Genomic DNA, 13,271 nt, shown 5'->3' with positions numbered 1-13,271 from the left:
TAATTGTAATTTTTTTTAATGGCCTAAAATGGTGCGAGGTCACGTTAGCGTTTGTACTCATGACTTACAGCTCTGAGTGACGGCAGGACAGGTCAGGCTCCATACCCTCTTGCCTCTATACTAGGACTGGCTGTGGCCCAGAGTAGCCCAGCGCTCGTTCTGCTAACATAACTGTCCTAGCTGTAAGATCTATATCAATGACCCCGTTTCATTTTCCATGAGAAATGTATGATTCCCGCATGGGGCCCATGAAGCCCCTAATAATATCTGTCTGGTATACCACGGGATTTCCCTCTTTATTGCTGTTCTTTTTAGATTTCCTGATTCAGCCATTCTAGTGTCATGAAATGAGCGCAGTGTCCCATATGTTGGCAGCCTACAATATCGTCTATCGGTGTTCTCTGCTGTGGTTGCCTTTTAATGAGATCTCTGCTTCATTTTCAAAGCAGTGGGAACGGTATGAAGGGTCTGTGATTTAGCTTCAGCATTCAGGCGTTTAGATGATTCCCAATCTGGGCTGTAGCTGTTATTAGTGGGGATTTATCAACGCCTCCCTCCTGCCGGTCTGCAATGCGCCTTTGTGCATAGGAATGCAGAACAAGACTCCCTTCTATGTCCTGCTATGTTCCACCCTGCAGTATGAATCACCCATCTCTCCACTCCCTCGGCTTTTCTCTATTGTTCCCCCCCCCCCCCTCCTCCCTTCCCGGTGCCTTGTAGTGCCTCCCCTACACCATTGCTCAGAAATATCGTCTCCGCTGCAGTCTGCAGATTCAGTATGCGGCTGATAGAAAGTCATGATCAGACCAGTCATGTATATACTGAAATGCACTATGTACCAACACTTCGATCCCAAGGAGACACCTTCCTCGATAGGCTTTGTTCACTGCGTCTTGTGAAGGTCACTTCAAGGTCACTCTTTTTTTTTTTTTTTTTTAGTAGCGATCAATAAATTATGTAAAGGGGAGATGAGACACTCTGCTGGGACCCCCGTATCCTCTTGCCTCTGTTTTTGCTTTATCATTTGCACTTGAACATCCTTGGCTGTTAACCCTGTTCTAGTCCTGTCTCACCCGATGCATTAGATGCTATGCAATCATTCATGATCCTCATTTCATAAAGCCAGACCTGCAGGTGTATCTCTCCTGTTTTTACTTCTACCTTCCCCCTCCTTCCCCCCCCCCATGATTTTTATTATTCCTCTACCTAAATAACACTAACACAATGGTTTCTTCCGAAAATAAAAATAAAAAAATGTTTTGCTGCATGCTTTTAGTTACGTCTGAATTAAAGAGAAAAAGTAATGAAGGAAGCCAACTGGTATCTACCTCCGTAATCTACTTTGCTATTATGGCTTCTCCCACAATCGTGTTTGTTTGACAATGTCCCCAGGAAAATGTGTGCTGTCCCATGGAGAGCGAATGAGAGCCTTGCCTGCTCAGCTCCTGATCTCTAGAAGTTATATTTACCTCTACACTTTGTCATCAACTTAAAGGGGCACTCCGCTGCCCCTGCATTCAAAATATTTAGTTCTGAATGCGTGGAGCATGCGGCAGGGGTCGTGATGTCACGTCACGCCCCCTCAATGCAAATCTATGGGAGGGGGCGTGGCAACTGCCACGCCCCCTCCCATAGACTTGCATTGAGGGGGTGTGGCGTGTCACAAGGGGCGTGTCGGTGACATCACGACCCCCCCCGCCGCCTGCACCCAGCGTTCTAAATGTACGCCGGGTGCTGCACAGAGATCACGTGGATCCCAGCGGTAGGACCCCCGCGATCAGACATCTTATCCCCTTTTCTTTTGGATAGGGGATAAGAGGTCTAGGGGCAGAGTACCCCTTTAAATGATCATGCAGCAATGCCTAGTGCTAAGCTTGCCAATGTATGGATCCCCTGTCGGAGGGTTCATTGGTTGCATATCTCTGATCTGTAGGATAGATTCAAACATATGCTCCTGTACAAAGGAACGATTGTGATGCCCCGCACCCGGCCCTCAGTTCCGCCTCGTTGGCTCTCCTTGGGATAGCACCTGCCTTGCGGTCCAGGTGATGGATAGATGTTTGTCTTATGCTCTGTGTTTCCTCAGTTTCATATTGGACTCATATCCACGTATGTTTCCACCACACACCGTGTTCTTCAGATGACTTGTCCCCCCGGTTTGACAAAACTGGAGGGTCACTAGGAGTGCCACCATTTTATAAGAAGGCCATAGTCTAGGGAGCACAGTGTTTTATGTCACCATACACTAGATTTTTATTTTTCTATTTATTTTATTCGTATTTCCTTTGAAATGATCAAGCTACTTGTTTATTATATATCTCTATACTATTATCGCATGACTCAGTTCTCACAAACTCGGTCACTGGTGGAAAATCAATGACAGGGGAGGGAGGGCCAATTTTATTACTGGAATATTTTCGTGTTTTTTTTCTCTCCCCCTCCTTCTCTCCCCAATCCATCAGGATAACATCGGACATCGCTTGCTGCAGAAGCATGGGTGGAAACTCGGCCAAGGCCTTGGGAAAAGTCTGCAGGGTAAGTCAAATGCCAACTTTGACTTCAGTGTCTTCTGAAATGTTGATCAATTCAATCTTCACGTGCTTCCTGCACTCTCCTCTTCTCGCCTTGTGTTTTTTTTTCTTTTTATCTTTGATTTTCCACTATCCACTTTTAATTTGCTACTGCAAGAAGAGACGAGTATTACAGACCTGGAACTTGGCATTTGTTGAGAAGCCCAATTCATACGAACCCCTGTATGCCTTATACATCGTATAGCAAGAGCCAGTGTGGGCCCGAACTAGTGTTGTCTACTGTACGTTCTGTGCTTCATGTTCTCGGTGGTTAATTGTAAGTCTGAGCAGGAAGAGAAAACGAAGAGAGAGGATAGCGATTTGTATAATACTCTTAAAAGGTCTCTCGCTTTGTATAGTGCTTGAAGTGTAACATATCCCCCCTGTAGGGGTAGAGTGGGAAGTAAGCTGCTAGCCACAAAAGTGTGCCCCAACGAGTATCCAGCCAAAGGACCCGTCAATATATGCACAGGAAAAACAAAAAGGTTTTGTACTGGTGCTGCTCCAAAGGAACTCTCCCAGTGTCAATGTAGTGGATGTTCAGTCAAGTTTATTGACATAATAAAATAATTCCAGTAACACTTTTTGTGGAAGAATATGCCCCTTTATCAGGTTTATTTAAATTAGTAGGAAACATGACGACAAATACACAAACAAGATGGCAATATTGGGATCAGTGGGTGAATTCCGATTCCAGGAAATTCCATAAATGTAAATAAACAGAATAAAAGTAAGCTGCAGTACATACATCTGATAAGATATCGATGCACCGTGTTCCCAAATCATAAAATACACAGCTTATTCAGCATTACGTAACACAATGATGCTCTGTGATTCAGACACAAGTGTAAATATTAAACTAGAAAAGGGTTTTGTATCAAAAAGTATTAGCCACTTTACTATGTATTTCGTATTATCCACACTGTTGTGTGAATCAGAGTCACTGTGTTATATTAGAGTATGATGAATTCTGCAGATATAGTGCAATATAGATATATACCGTATATGCCGGCGTATAAGACGACCCTCAACTTTTACAGTTAAAATATAGAGTTTGGGATATACTCGCCGTATAAGACTACCCCTCCTACCGCGATGTACAGTACTTTGTAGTTCCCCCCACATCAGGTAGGCAGTATAGTTCCCCCCCCACATTAGGTAGGCAGCATGTTCCCCCACATTAGGTTGCTGTCCCCCCTTAATAGGTTGGCAGTTCCCCCACATTAGGTTGCCAACTCCCCCACATTAGGTTGCCAACTCCCCCACATTAGGTTGCCAACTCCCCCACATTAGGTTGCCAACTCCCCCACATTAGGTTGCCAACTCCCCCACATTAGGTTGCCAACTCCCCCACATTAGGTTGTAGTTCCCCCACATTAGGTTGTAGTTCCCCCACATTAGGTCGGCAGTTTCCCCAAAATAGTAGGCAGCTCCCCAACTTTAGGTCAGCAGTCCCCCCCCCCCCCCACATTAGGTCAGCAGTCCCCCCCCCCCACATTAGGTCAGCAGTTCCCCCCACAATAGTAGGCAGCTCCCCCCACATTAGGTCAGCAGTTCCCCCACATTAGGTCGACAGTTCCCCCACAATAATAGGCAGCTTCCCCCACATTAGGTTGGGAGTTACCCCACATTAGGTCGGGAGTTACCAAACATTAGTAGGCAGCTCCCCCACATTGGTAGACAGTCTTCCCCCCCCCCCCCCCCCCCTCACAGACATACAGCCTCCAGCCATATACAATGTATGAATGGAGGCTGTATGTCTGTACTGCCCCCACAGTGTTCTGATTACCGCTCCTCCGGCCCGGGGTCACCATCTACTGCTATGGACCATAGCAGCAGTCCCGGGCCTGTAGGAGCGGTGACCGGATCACTGAAGATGATGACGCGCCGCCGGTCACTCACCAGGCCCCGGCCGACGTGCGTCCTCCTGCGATGGTCCTGCGGTCCTCCTGGTCCTCCTGCATCTCTATGGTCGCAGGAAGACATCACTGATGTCCTGTGCGTACAACCATAGAGGCGGAGGAGGACCACAGGAGGACGCGCGCTGGTCGGGGAATGGTGAGTGACCGGCAGACATCCCTTTCGGGACACAGAGATCTTTCGGGACACAGGGATGTCCGGCATGGGAAAAGCTATGATTATCTGCTCCCGTGATACTAAAAACAGGGTGCCTCCAGCTGTTATGTAACTACAACTACCAGCATGCTCGGACCGTCAAAGGCTGTCCGGGCATGCTGGGAGTTGTAGTTTCACAACAGCTGGAGACACCCTAGTTTTTAGTATCAGTAATTAGTTTTTATCTGCTCTGGCCGGCCCGGGCAGATAGTCGCAAGTTTTCCATTCCCGGACCCCAATACCCAGCGTATAAGACGACCTTTTCAGAAAAAAGTCGGGGTTAAAAAGTCGTCTTATACGCTGGAATATACGGGGTGTATATATATATAATTAGCTGTATCTACTGATCATTTCTTATTCTGTGTTTTATTTAATGGAATTTTATGGAATTTCCTAAGAGCTGTTGAAGGAGAATGCTCACCTCAGAAAAGCGTAATTTTTTTCATTTTATTGGCAAAAAATGGCAAAAATTTTGACTGAAGATCCTTTGGGGCAGCCCAGCACAGTGCCTCTTTTTGATTTTTCTGTGCAACCATGAGACTTGGCATTTGCATCTAGTCTGTATTTACAAAATTAAAAAGAAAAACTGCTATATGGATGGTCTGTCCTTATGACAGGTCATGAATATCAGAATGGTGGTCAGAATCTGATCCCGCCCCCCTTTCACCAACCGATGCGCTCCATCAGATGCCCCACCTCCTTCATTGTTTACCAATTTCAGCGATCAGTCAGCAGACAAGAAAACGCTCATTTGTTGACTGGAACTTTTTCACAGCAGTTAAAATCCTTGCTAAGGGTCACACATTGCTCGATGATGTTGATTCTGATGGGCTGCATTAACAATAGAGCAATTGATCGTGCAGCCCAGACTTCAACTTATAGAGCCGTGTAAAGGCTTTTTAAACGAGTGCCGATAATAATATAGATCAGTAGTTTCCAGCCTTTTTTCGGCTCGGGCACTCCCCAGTAAAATTTTTTAGTGGGGCACCCCTACCAAAAATTTTTCGACACACGCCAAAAAATGGCTAAAAGGAAACAATGCACAATACTTTTTATATATGTGGTCCCTCAAGTTACAATATTAATTGGTTCCAGGACGACCATTGTATGTTTAAACCATTGTATGTTGAGACCATAACTCTATGGAAACCTGGTAATTGGTTCTGAAGCCCCAAAATGTCACCCAAAAAATAGGAAAAAGTGAGGATTAAAGAAAAATAAGCAGATAACTAATACAGATAAAGCAAATCCTTACATATAAAAGTAAGAAAGATCTGCTGGGAGCTGTAAATCACTGTCTATGTCAATGTTTCCCATCCAGGGTGCCTCCAGCTGTTGCAGAACTACAACTCCCAGAATGCCTGGACAGCCAAAGGCTGTCCAGGCATGCTGGGAGTTTTAGTTTTGCAACAGCTGGAGGCACCCTGGTTTGGAAAAACTGGTCTGTATAGAGGACAGGAGCTTCTTCAGGGTCCTGTACAGTACATGCAAAATGTAGCCGCCCTCGCCTGGTATCCAAAGGAGCAGCTAAAGAGTAAAGAGTACAGAACATGTAATACCTCCCTGTACTGTAGGGGGTGCTACCAGACACCAGTCAGTGCATACACTTCAGTAGTACAGGTGTAAATGTCCATTCTGATTGGTCGGTTCTTCCGCCCATTGACACGTTTCACAGATCTGGACTGTCCGTACATTGTATGTTGAGTCTGGTTTCAAGTTACAATGGTCCAGAAAGACCATTGTATGTTGAAACTATTGTATGTTGAGGCCATTGTAAGTTGAGGGATCACTGTATGTGGTGGCTATGTACATTACAGTGCTGCTATATGCAAGGACATTTTCTTTACTTCTCCATCTGGCCCGCGAAATTGTGAGGATTTCTTACAGCCACAACTCTTCAGTGCAGAACCTACAGCACACACCTAATAGACTCCCTTTTCCCTCCATATGCCCCAGGCTGCCTCACACACAAAGCCTCCAGCCTCCCACACACACACACATACAATACCTCCAGCCTCCCACACACATACAATGCCTCCAGCCTCTCTCTCTCTTTCTCTCACTCTCACACACACATACTGCCTCCAGCCTCCCCCAAACGCCTCTAGCGCCCCTCTCACACAATGCCTACAGCTTCCCCCAAATGCCTCTAGCCTTTCATCCACCTATTGCCTCCAGGCTCCAATCACCACTATTGCCTCCAGTTTCCTACCAACTCCTATTGCCTTCAGACTCCCAGTCTCCCTCATTCCCTCCCAGCCACCTGCATTGCCTCCACCCTTTTTGGATTGGTCCGTAACGAATGTCACTCACCGTTACAGTGCATTGTGGGTGAACATGTCACGGGAACCTCCAAAGGCAGTTGTGGTCTCACCATTGCTTCCATTCATTCTACATCACTATTGCTTTTATCCACAATCCATCCTCCCCTTGCTATTGCCTCAATTCAAACACCCCACTCCCCAACCCCAACATTACCAGTGAGCTGGAGGCTCACTGACGATACACTACTGCACTAAAGGCTGCCGGGAAGCATCCAACGTTGTTGTTGCAGTGACATGTATGCTTCCTGTCTGATGTCTGTATGCCGACCCCTCTCCGACGGAAGCATTCTGCGCATGATGCTGACGGTTTTGTCCAGGAAGGGAATTCTAAATTATCTTTTAGAATACATCCTTAATGCCTACCGGAGCCTGGTGGCACCCCTGACAGTGTAGGGGCCCTTGGTTGGAATTCACTAATATAAATCACCACTTATCATCAAGCAGCCCACGTAGAAGGACCATCATTTTAGAAGTAGCTTGTTATTGCATCTTGCTGCAGCTCAGTTCGACTTTAATCATGTATGAATGTCTATAGTTCGACTATCTGACAATTCAGGGAATCAGTCAGATGGATGTGAAATTAATTTTAGTAATACGAGTGACTGTCAGGTGATGGGTGGTATTTTACTGTCAGGGGGGTGTGTTTTAGATTTATACGTGTATAACATTCACACCCTCTGACTGTATAATCCAGCCCATTGCCTGATATTCAGTAGGCATATGCGTTATCAGGGCAACCTTAACTATTCAATGGCATTAACATCTCCATTTTTAGGTTGGCCTTAGGTCCTCTTTTTAGCAGATGTGTTATTTCTATGGGAAGATGATGGGCATCTGTCAACTAGTCAGCCACTGTTTATCTCACAAAAAGTTTGAAAACTGAGATGTTGTTTTGGTCAATCCCAGTATTCTGATGACAGACTTTTCAGCATAAAGGACATCTGCAGCAAAAAAAACAACGTATCCCCTATCTACAGGATAAGGGATAAGTGTCTGATTGCGGGGGGGCCGACCGCTGGGACCCCCCACGTTCTCACAAACGGAACCACCGCATTGCCGCTCTCTGAGGTCAATGGTACGCCCCTCCCCATACAGTTCTATCGGAGAGGTGGGAAGGCACGAATGCTGCCTCCCCGCCTCTCCCATAGATATATGGAGGAGGCGTGACGACACGCTGCGGTCGGACCCCCCGCGATCAGACACTTATCCCCTATCCTGTGGATAGGGGATAAGTTGTATTTTGCTGCAGATGTCCTTTTAGTGTACTAGTTGCTGATACAGATACTAGACTGAGTAATAATTATCCAACATCTCTTTATTCATGCTTTTTCTGTTAATAAAGGGATGTCTGGTTTTCTTGGAGTGGTACCTAGGATTATTTGTACACTGCTGAAAAAAATAAAGGGAACACATAACACATCCTAGATCTGAATGAATGAACTTATCGTATGAAATACTTTCGTCTTTACATAGTTGAATGTGCTGACAACAAAATCTCACAAAAATTATCAATGAAAATCAAATTTATCAACCCATGGAGGTCTGGATATGGAGTCACACTCAAAATCAAAGTGGAAAACCACACTACAGGCTGATCCAACTTTATGTCCTTAAAACAAGTCAAAATGAGACTCCGTAGTGTGTGGGGCCTCCACGTGCCCATATGACCTCCCTACAACGCCTGGGCATGCTCCTGATGAGGTGGTGAATGGTCTCCTGACCTGGACTAAAGCATCCACTAACTCCTGGACAGTCTGCGGTGCAACGTGGTGTTGCTGGAATGGAGCGAGACATGATGTCCCAGATGTGCTGAATCGTATTCAGGTCTGGGGAACGGGCGGCCAGTCCATAGCATCAATGCCTTCCTCTTGCAGAAACTGCTGACACACTCCAGCCACATGATGTCTAGCATTGTCTTGCATTAGGAGGAACCCAGGGCCAACCGCATCAGCATATGGTCTCACAAGGGGTCTGAGGATCTCATCTCGGTACCTAATGGCAGTCAGGCTACCTCTGGCAAGCACATGGAGGGCTGTGCACCCCCCCCAAAGAAATGCCACCCCACACCATTACTTACCCACCACCAAACCAGCCATGCTGGAGGATGTTGCAGGCAGCAGAACGTTCTCCATGACGTCTCCAGATTCTGTCACGTCTGTCACATGTGCTCATTGGGAACCTGCTTTCATCTGTGAAGAGCACAGGGCGCCAGTGACAAATTTTCCAATTTTGGTGTTCTCTGGCAAATGCCAAACGTCCTGCACCCACCTGTGGACGTCAGGCCCTCGTACCACCCTCATGGAGTCGGTTTCTGACCATTTGAATGAACACATGCACATTTGTGGCCTGCTGGAGGTAATTTTGCAGGGCTCTGGCAGTGCTCCTCCTTGCACAAAGGCGGAGGTAGCGTTCCTGCTGCTGGGTTGTTGCCCTCCTACGGCCTCCTCCACATCTCCTGATGTACTGGCCTGTCTCCTGGTAGCGCCTCCATGCTCTGGACACGTACGCTGACAGACACAGAAAACCTTCTTGCCACAGCTCGCATTCATGTGTCATCCTGGATGAGCCGCACTACCAAAACATCAGCCGGGAATTATAGTACTGGTCTGTGGTCAGCACCTGCAGAACCACTCCTTTATTGGGGGTGTCTTGCTAATTGTTGAATTGTTGTCTGTTCCATTTGTACAACATGTGAAATTGATTGTCAATCAGTGTTGCTTATTGAGTGGACAGTGTGATTTCACAGAAGTGTGGTTGACTTGGTGTTACATTGTGTTTGTGTTCCTTTATTTTTTTGAGCAGTGTGTGTGTGTGTGTGTGTGTGTGTATGTATGTATGTGTGTGTGTGTGTGTGTGTATATATATATATATATATATATATATATATATATATATATATATATATATATATATATATCCGTATATACTCGAGTATAAGCCGAGTTTTTGAGCACGATTTTTCGTGCTGAAAACACCCCCCTCGGCTTATACTCGAGTGAACTCTCCACCCGCAGTGGTCTTCAACCTGCGGACCTCCAGAGGTTTCAAAACTACAACTCCCAGCAAGCCCGGGCAGCCATCGGAGTTGTAGTTTTGAAACCTCCGAAGGTCCGCAGGTTGAAGACCACTGCGGCCTTCGACATCATCCAGCCCCCTCTCACCCCCTTTAGTTCTGTACAGTACTTGCCTCCGCTCGGCGCTGGTCCGGTGCTGCAGGACTGTCCGGTGGGGAGGTCGTCCGGTGGGATAGTGGTTCCGGGCTGCTATCTTCACCGGGGAGGCCTCTTCTAAGCGCTTCGGGCCCGGCCCCAGAATAGTCACGTTGCCTTGACAACGACAGGGGGGGATGATGTATTTCCCACCCTAGGCTTATACTCGAGTCAATAACTTTTCCTGGGATTTTGGGTTGAAATTAGGGGCCTCGGCTTATACTCGGGTCGGCTTATACTCGAGTATATACGGTAATTATATATATATATATATATATATATATATACACACACATATATGTTTTGGAGCATAATGCATTCAGGTTTGTGGATGAGTATACCCGTGGCACCTGCTCTTACACCCTTCTTTTAGTAGCATGGTGGTTAGGGGCATAACTAGTGCCAATATCTTTGATTGTTTACTGTGCCTGTAAACCTCTCATGATCGCTGGCTTTTTTTCTGGCACTTTAACAGCATCACTGCCTTAAAGGGGTACTCTGGTGGAAAACATTTTTTTTTTTTAAATCAACTGGTGCTAGAATGTTGAACAGATTTGTTAAATACTTCTATTGAAAAATCTTTATCCTTCCAGTACTTATCAGCTGCTGTATGCTCCACAAGTTCTTTTCTTTTTGATTTTTTTTTTCTGTCTGACCATAGTGCTCTCTGCTGACACCTCTGTCCATGTCAGGAACTGTCCAGAGCAGAGAGAGGTTTGCTATGGGGATTTGCTCCTGCTCTGGACAGTTCCTGACATGGACACAGGTGTCAGCAGAGAGCACTGTGGTCAGACAGAAAAGAAAAACTCAAGTTCCTCTGGAGCATACAGCAGCTGATAAGTACTGGATGGATTAGATTTTTTTAAATAGAAGAAGTAATTTACAAATCTGTTTTAACTTTCTGGAACCAATTGCTTTAAAAAAAAAAAATATATATATATATATATATATATATATATATATATATATATATATATATTCCACCGCAGTACCCTTTTAAGAGTTGTTACTTGGGATTCCAATGAAAGCCTTACTTTACAGTTTTGAATAGTTCTTTAGAGGCTACCAGTGCTGCACATATAAAGCCCTTGTATAGCAATGTTCACATGTTTATTATGACATAGGGACTATTTTCATTTGTCAAATTATGTTTTTAAGTGAAATAAATTGGCAATAGAGCCAAATTTTAGAAGAAAGAGCGCTTTTGTTGTATGGTGTAGTCGAGCTCTCTTCTTCCTGTCTCAGTGCCAGTTCCATTACCTCGGTTATCAGCAAAATTATATTGAGCAAATGAATGTAGGAAACAATGCACATAGTCTCAGCTTTTCACTCTTGGCCTTGCGTGACTGTGAATGTTTGGGCAGCTAATCTAGCCTTTGGCACAAATATAAGGGTATTCAAAGAAGCATGTCTGGCCTCAGGGACCCCCTGTGATCTTTTGGCCAGGCACACCTTCTAAACATTTTGCTCGACCTCAGCCATCACCCCCCCCCCTTCCATAGACATGAATGGAGGGGAGGGGGAGTGACGTCACGGCCACCTGAAGCCGATGTTCTGAATATAAATGTGGCCAGACACCTGTGATCAGACATCTTGTCCTCTATTCTTTGGATAGGGGAATAAGATGTCTAGGGACTCTTACACTCGGGAGCAGTGTCAGGCTGCTTTGCACAGGACACACTACAAAATCTACAAAAGTAGGGGACAGAGGAGAAGAACCATTTAGTGTATTGACTCACCCACTATATCACTGCTCTCCTGGTCTTTGAGAGAACATTTTATCTTTAGAAGTATTCTGTGCGTGTGGACATATAGCTGATCATGAAGGGAGAAGCTTTATGGGGGGGGGGGGGGGAAGAGTCGTCCTGGTGTACCATCTGGACATCCTGTCTACTCGTTAAAGGGGTACTCCATCCCTAGACATCTTATCTAGGGGATAAGATGTCTGATCGTGGTGGTCCCGCAGCTGGAACCCCCCAGGCTCTGTGCAGCATCCAGCGTTTGTTTGGAATGCTGGGTACCAGCGGTGGGGATTGTGACTTCACGACCACACCCCTCGCGGCGTCACACCACGCCACCTTAAAGGAGTAGTCCAGTGGTGAACCCAGTGGTGAACAATTTATCCCCTATCCTAAGGATAGGGGATAAGTTTGAGATCACGGGGGGTCCGACCGCTGGGGCCCCCTGCGGTCTCCTGTACAGAGCCCCGACAGCACGCGGGAAGGGGGCGTGTCGACCTCCGCACGAAGCGTCGGCCGACACGCCCCCTCAATACAACTCTATGGCAGGGCCGAAGCGCTGCCTTCGGCAATCTCCGGCTCTGCCTTAGAGATGTATTGAGGGGGCGTGTCGGCCGCCGCTTCGTGCGGAGGTCGACACCCGCTATCTGGCCAGAGAGCCTGGCCCCCGTACAGAGAGATCGCAGGGGGCCCCAGCGATCGGACCCCCCACGATCTCAAACTTATCCCCTATCCTTAGGATAGGGGATAAGTTGTTCACCACTGGGTTCACCACTGGGACTACCCCTTTAATGCAAGCCTATGGGAGGGGGCATGGCATAGACTTGCATTAAAGGGGTACTCCCATGGAAAACTTTTTTTTTTTTTTTTTTTTATCAACTGGTGCCAGAAAGTTAAACAGATTTGTAAATCACTGCTATTAAAAAATCTTAATCCTTCCAATACTTTTTAGGGGCTGTATACTAAAGAGAAATCCAAAAAAGAAATGCATTTCCTCTGATGTCATGACCACAGTGCTCTCTGCTGACCTCTGCTGTCCATTTCAAGAACTGTCCAGAGCAGAAGAAAATCCCCATAGCAAACATATGCTGCTCTGGACAGTTCCTAAAATGGACAGCAGATGTCAGCAGAGAGCACTGTGGTCATGACATCAGAGGAAATGCATTTCTTTTTTGCATTTCTCTTAGTATACAGCTCCTAAAAAGTACTGGACGGATTAACATTTTTTTTAAATAGAAGTGATTTACAAATCTGTTTAACTTTCTGGCACCAGTTGATTTAAAAGAAGAAAAAAAAAAGTTTTCCACGGGAGTA

General features: G+C 46.1%; 1 protein-coding gene across 3 annotated transcripts in view; it reads left to right on the top strand.

The window, feature by feature from the left end:
• Positions 1 to 13,271, top strand: part of GPATCH8 (G-patch domain containing 8) — a 103,917-nt gene that overhangs the window by 47,418 nt on the left and 43,228 nt on the right. For 2 of the 3 annotated variants that reach the window (XM_056548848.1, XM_056548847.1), the window contains exon 3: positions 2,463 to 2,535. In XM_056548848.1, coding sequence (XP_056404823.1) covers positions 2,463 to 2,535 — 73 coding nt within the window. Of the gene's footprint in view, positions 1 to 1,660; positions 2,536 to 13,271 lie in introns of those variants that run through there. The other variant, XM_056548849.1, reaches the window with a different exon arrangement.

The sequence above is a fragment of the Hyla sarda genome, chromosome 12 (genome assembly GCF_029499605.1).
Source record: "Hyla sarda isolate aHylSar1 chromosome 12, aHylSar1.hap1, whole genome shotgun sequence".
In the NCBI taxonomy this organism is placed as follows: Eukaryota; Metazoa; Chordata; class Amphibia; order Anura; family Hylidae; genus Hyla; species Hyla sarda.
The sequence above is the reverse complement of the archived record's forward strand: the minus strand, read 5'-3'. Positions and strand labels throughout refer to the sequence as shown.